We start from the raw sequence: 6312 nt of genomic DNA, 5'->3' as shown, positions 1-6312 counted from the left end.
TAGCGACCCCTCCTTGGGTTTCCAAGGTGGTATCACTATGGGGGTAGATTGCCCAACCTTCCTTCCGAGGAGTGGCTGATGGGTTTGAACCACCAGCCTTTTGGTTAGCAGTCAAGTGCTTAGGCACTATGCCACCAGAGCTCCCATTTTAATGCTTTACTCCATGGGAAAGGTAAGGAAATTGTGATCAAGGGAGTAAAATCAACAATCAAGTGTCAAATAGTGAATCAACTAGTGACAAAATTATATTGGACATCCTGACTACTAGTCCAATGTCCTTTCATTTCTCTACATCATGAAAGAAAAGTCTAAATTCACTGCCTTCTCTAAGTAATGTCCCATTTTTAATAGTGGAAAACCAGAAGGGAGAGAAGGAAAGGAGTGAAAGGAGATAAGCAGCTGAAAAGGTAAAGTGATGTTTCACTCATTCATTCATTCATTCAACAAAGAATTTGTGATGCCTACTAAATTGAAAAAGGAACTCTGGTGGCGAAGTAGATAAAGCATTTGACAGCCAACCAGGCCAGCAGTTCAAACCCACCAGCTGCTCTGTGGGAGGAAGATGAGGCAATCTACTTCTGTAAAGATTTACAGCCTTGGAAACCCTATGGAGGTCGCTATGAGTTAGGATAGACCCGATGGCAGTGGGTTTATTTTTTTGTTTTTACTACATAAAGGAGGTCATGAGTTCTGGAGTCTCAGATATAAAGCAGCTCCTCATGATGGGGCCCTCAAGGAGCTCACAGTGAAACACATGAGACAGAGAGAAAACTAGTAAAGAGAAATCTTTATAAGAGTTTAAGTTTTTTTTTTTTTTTTTTTTTTTAAAAACAGTTTAAGGGTTTGGGAAAAGTCAGTATGAGTTTAAAAGAAAATGTACTAATTCCACTTGGAGTGATCAGAGAAGGCTATTAGGACTCTTTTCTCAAATACTAGACTGAGAAGTTTCTACTCTCTCCTGTGGATGCTCTTGAATGACCGGCTAAAGAGCTTGGATTTAAAACTGAAGGCTAAAGGGGTTCTTTGAAGCTGTAGGCATGGTCAGCTTTGTACTTTGAAATATGGTTGTGGAGACCTCTGTGAGAATGGACTGGAGTGGAGCAAATGGAAACCAGGATCATCAGGGCAGAGACCCACCTTCCACTGTTCTATGTGTCCCTACATTCAAGAGAGACTTCTCAAAGCCTGCATCCTCCACCTGAGCTACTCCTTGTCTCCATCTCTTCTGCTCATCTCCTACACCTTACCCACACCCAGCTCAAATATACCATATCTGGGAAGCATTCACTGCTTTGCAGTTGGTAAATTTCTCTTGTGAGTCCCTTCACTACCTTGTTGTAGAATTCCCAGATGACATGAGGTAGTCTTATTCATCCCCAGCTAAATCAAGAACTCTCCAAGGACAGGATGAGAGTCTCATCCATTTCTGCATATCCAGTGCCTAATACAAGTTTTAGCACATGGAAAATTCTTGAGGAACCCTTCACAATTGAGTTATAGGAAAATAATGTAGATAATGGAAATAAAAAATGGAAGAAAGAGAGATCTGAAGAGAGGGAGACAGGGAGAGAGGCAGATAGACATGGTGTCAGCATGAGAAAGAAAAGAGAATGTGAGAATGGAGAAAATGTGGAAATCTATTCTCTTCCAACAATACAGCCAAGCATTGGACTTGGCATAATGAAGTTTACCCTTTGGAATCAAACAGACCTGGGTTAATATCTTGATTCTGTCACTTACTGGCTTTTTGGGCAAGGTAATCACCTCTTTGGCCATAATTTCTTCAACTGTGAAATGGTGATAAAATGGAAATTCTAATAAAATAGTAATATTTTTATGTTAATGATAGTAATAGTAACCAAAATAGTTGCTTATCATTAGCTTGTTTTGAAGTGTTGAGTTCATGGAGCTACTTGAAATAAGACATCTGAATTTATTCACTTTTCTATGTCCAGCACCCAACATGGAATTGTTCATGAAGTACTTTCTCAATAAATTGTGAAATTTATGTGTATACTGGTAGTAATACTAGTACTAGTCCTATTTTGGTAATGAAAGTGATGAGGAATTTTTGGTGCTGATAGATTTGGCCCCTTTGGGGCTTTCAACTTTACTGTGTTTTTAGCCAGTTACCTATAGCGATCTGGAGAACACAAGGTTCTGGAAACATACCTTTAGTTGGTGTTCCTATCCAGTTGAGATATCTTGTGAGCTTCGTGGAGATGTAAGTCTTTCCTCGAGCTGGTAAACCCACCATGATCACCATCGTGGGGGAATTGGTAAACTGTGGGATGGATGCTGAAAGATAAACAAAGTCTCAAAATCTTGTCCTCAGGTTCAAATGCATCTCTGGTATCAGTTCAGAGATATAAAGTTAGAAAGAATATTTCTCTTACTATTAAACAACAGCAACATTATTTTTTTTTAATTTAAAAAGCTGGGAAAACTACAAATTAATAACTTTTCTTAAACTCATCAGGAAACTGAGGTTGCAGGGCAAACTGCTAGCCCCAAATCTGTAGAGATAGCCATGTGTAGAACCAGGATCCAAGCATTTACTTACCTGACACAAACGCCAGAAAGATTCAGCTAACATATTTTAATGGGATGCTAAAGGATGGCTATGGGCTAGTATGAGTGTGACACCCTGGGTACTGCAAACAAAGGTTTTGAAGCCTCTTGCATACTTCTCCAGGAATCCTACCCGGGGCTGATAGGGAAGACTAGGGAGAATCCTGAGGAAGTTCTGGCTTAGGGAAGAAAACAGCAGCCATTCCTGAAATTCTGCCCAGAATACTTCCTCCATATTTCCTATGGAGCAAAGCCTTAAAACTCAGGGGAAAAGGCAACAAAAGTGTAGTATGACAGCACGGATGGAAACCCACTGCAGCTGGCAAAAATGAATGGTCCATATTACTGAAATTCTTCCCAGACCATTCTACTCTATATCCCCTAAAGAACAAAAGCCTTAAAATGCAGAACGAAGGGCAACAGAAAATGAGGGCACTGGTTGAAACCTGTTACCACTCAGGAAAAAAATGAAAGAAAAGGGGGGGCGGGGAAGCACAGGAAAAATACTCTAACCCTGGAGGAGGGGTAGGAATCCCTGCTAGTCCCAGCACTATCTCTGGAGGAGGGGGGAGAACACTTGTGAAGGCCATGTCTCCAAGAATTAGGATAAATTTGTCTATCTAAAATGGAAGTTTAATCATAACATTATTATATAATGTTTCCTAATCCTCCACTCACCAATAACAAGCTATAATGTACGACATAAAAATAACAGTGGCCCTGGCTGCCTGGATGCAACAATGAGTCTCTTCTCGTCCAGAGTAAAGAAGAATGAAGAAAACCAAAGATGCATGGAAACAATTAGTCCAAGGGACTGGTAGACCATGCAATCCTCATCTTATATGACCATGAGACCAGAAGAACTAGATTGTGCCCAGCTGCCACTGTCAACCATTCAGAGGGGGATCTGTGTAGCAGATCCTTGATAGAGTAGGATAACAATGTGGAACACAACTCAAAATTATAGATAGATAGATAGATAGACAGACAGACCAGGTTTGCTAGTCTGATAGAGCCTGGTGAAAACCCCTGAGATTATGTTCCCTAGCTGCCCTTCAGGTCTAGAATATAACTCACTCCTGTGGCTTCCAGCGAAATAAAAGACCTGCATATGCGCTGAACATTTACATCAGGTAGATACATTCCTTGGAGAGATCTATAATGGGGGAACAGAAGGGCAGTGTATGCACAGGGAGACTGCTCAGGGGGACAGGAATGCATGGGAGGGAATGACACAGGGAAGAGGTAACTATGGGGAGGAAGTGAGAAGATAGCTGTTGCATTGTGGGAAATTGCAGTGAATGTCATGAGACAAAATATGTATGAACTGCTGTATGGAAAATTAATTTGCTCTGTAAACTTTCACCCAAATCACAATTTTTTAAAAAAGAAAACAGAATTAATAGGTAGAAGAGGAAGAATGCCCATCTAAATTTTGTACATTTTCAAGTATAATTGGAACCTTAAATAAAATAACAGTGGCCCTGGGGATATATAGGTAGCGCTGGTGGCACTGTGATTAAAATATTGGTCTGCTAACAAAAAGACGGTAGTTTGAACTCACTAGCAGCTCCATGGGAAAAAGATGAGGCAGTCTACTTCTGTAAAGATTGACAGCCTTGGAAGGCCTTGGAAACCCTGTGGAGCAGCTATGCATTGGAATCTATTCAATGGCAGTGGGTTTGGGTTTGGTTTAGGAATATATACCTAAAAGAATTGAAAACAGGGACTCAAATATTTTTACACAAATGTTCATATTAGGATAATTCACAATAGCTAATAAGTGGAAACAACTCAAACATTCAACAGATGAATGAAGAAACAAAATGTGATATATATACATGATATGATATGATATGATATGAACCTTGAAAACATTATGCTAAGTGAAATAAGACACAAATGGGCAAATATTGTATGATTCTACTTATATTAAATTAGAGAATAGAAAAATTCATAGAGAGAGAAATCAGATTAAAAGTTACCTCTGGTAGCATAGTGCCTAAGGCACTTGATTGCTAACCAGAGACTAGTGGTTCAAACCCACCAGCCACTCCTAGGAAGGAAGGTTGGGCAACGTACTTCTGTAATGATACCGCCTTGGAAACCCAAGGAGGAGTCGCTATGAGTCGGGGCCAACTCAACGGCACATAACAACACAACAACAAAGGCTGGAGTAGGGGAATGGGGAAGTTATTGCTTAACAGGTACAAAATTTCTGTTTGTGGTGAAGTAAATAGTGGTGATGACTGCGTAACACTGTGATTGTAATTCACTCCACTGAATTGTATGCTTAAAGATAGTTAAAATGGAAATTTTTATGTTACATGTTTTACCATAGTAGATTTTTTTAGTTTGATAATCTTTTGCAAAGTACTAGAAAATAATAACAAAAAAAGCAACGCAAATCCATGGTGCCAAAATTTAGAAAAATTATACAGCAGAAAGAAGAAACTAAAAACCACTCATAATGAGTCCATGGCCATTGTTGCCATTTTGCTGAATATCCATCCAGGTATTTTTTCTACATATTTTAATTTTAATTTCTCTCAGTAATATTTTGCAGTTTTCAGTGCAATAGTCTTAAACATCTGTGATCAGATTTATCCTTATATATTTCATAGTTTTTAATTGTATTGCAAATGGTATTTTTTGATTCAATTTCCAATTGTTTATTGCTATTATACAGATATTATATAGAATACAGTTGATTTTATTTGATCTTGAATCCTGCAATCTTGCCACATTAACTTGTTGGTTCTAATAGCTTTTTTTTTTTTTTTTTTTTGCCATTTCATTGCAACAATTATGCTATCTGTGAATAAAGACAGTTTTTTTTCTTTTTTAAAAATTCAAAAGCCATTTAAAAAAATTATCTTATTATATTGGCTAAAAGTTTCAAAAAAATATTGAATATATTGATAAGACTTTCATGTCTTGTTCTTCATCTTTGAAGAAAAGGAATTAGTCTTTCTACATTGTCTAATATTAGTTGTAGGTTTTTGTTTATGTCCTTTAACAGATGTAGACATATCCGTTCTATTTGTAACTTGCTGAAAGTTTGATTATGAATCAATTGTGGATTTTGTCAAATGGTTTTTCAGCATCTATTGAGAAAATCATGTGGTTTTTGTCTTTTAGTCAGTTAATATGATGAATGACATTGATTGATGTTTCAAATATTAAACCAATCTTGCATTCCTAGGATAAGCTAGTAATGCATTATTTTTATTTTGTGTGTGTGGTAAAAAAAAATAGATAAAAATACATTAACCATTAGTGTACAAATTTATTAATCTGAAAGTTAGTAAATAAACAACACTGGAATGGTTCAGGAAGAGCTGAACACATAGATTATCTGCAGGGAGCAGCAAAAAGGGAAGAATCAAGGCAAGATAAAAGAAAAAACATCTGAAAAGAAAAGGAAATAATCAAAACCAGGCTCAGGAATGATGAAGATATTGGAATTAAGGAATTTAAAATAGCTATGATTAACATGTTAAAGACTCTAGTGGAAAAGGTAGACAATATGCAAAATTGGGACCAGCGGAAGGTGGGAGTTTGCATGTGTGGAGGCAGGCCATGGTATGCCAGCCCTGGGAGCAGGAGAGGGTGGGTGTTTGCACCCTGGAGGCAGAATGGGTAAGCAAGCAGGGTGGGAGAGTCCAGGAAATGAGCAGAGCAGTTTAGAACAACTAAGGAAGAAAAACTTGTCTGTCAGTTCATCATACTGTGGTGGCT

The 6312-nt window shown here is 38.0% G+C and overlaps 1 protein-coding gene across 1 annotated transcript in view; it reads right to left on the bottom strand.

Moving 5' to 3' along the window:
• PFKFB1 (6-phosphofructo-2-kinase/fructose-2,6-biphosphatase 1) overlaps positions 1 to 6312 on the bottom strand; it is a 131451-nt gene that overhangs the window by 62987 nt on the left and 62152 nt on the right. Inside the window, exon 2 of the mRNA XM_007957251.2 lies at positions 2173 to 2298. Coding sequence (XP_007955442.1) covers positions 2173 to 2298 — 126 coding nt within the window. The remainder of the gene's footprint in view (positions 1 to 2172; positions 2299 to 6312) is intronic.

The sequence above is a fragment of the Orycteropus afer genome, unplaced genomic scaffold (assembly GCF_000298275.1).
Source record: "Orycteropus afer afer isolate SDZICR_OR568_19922 unplaced genomic scaffold, OryAfe1.0 scaffold00719, whole genome shotgun sequence".
NCBI classification, from domain to species: Eukaryota; Metazoa; Chordata; class Mammalia; order Tubulidentata; family Orycteropodidae; genus Orycteropus; species Orycteropus afer.
This window is presented reverse-complemented; position numbering and strand designations above follow the sequence as displayed.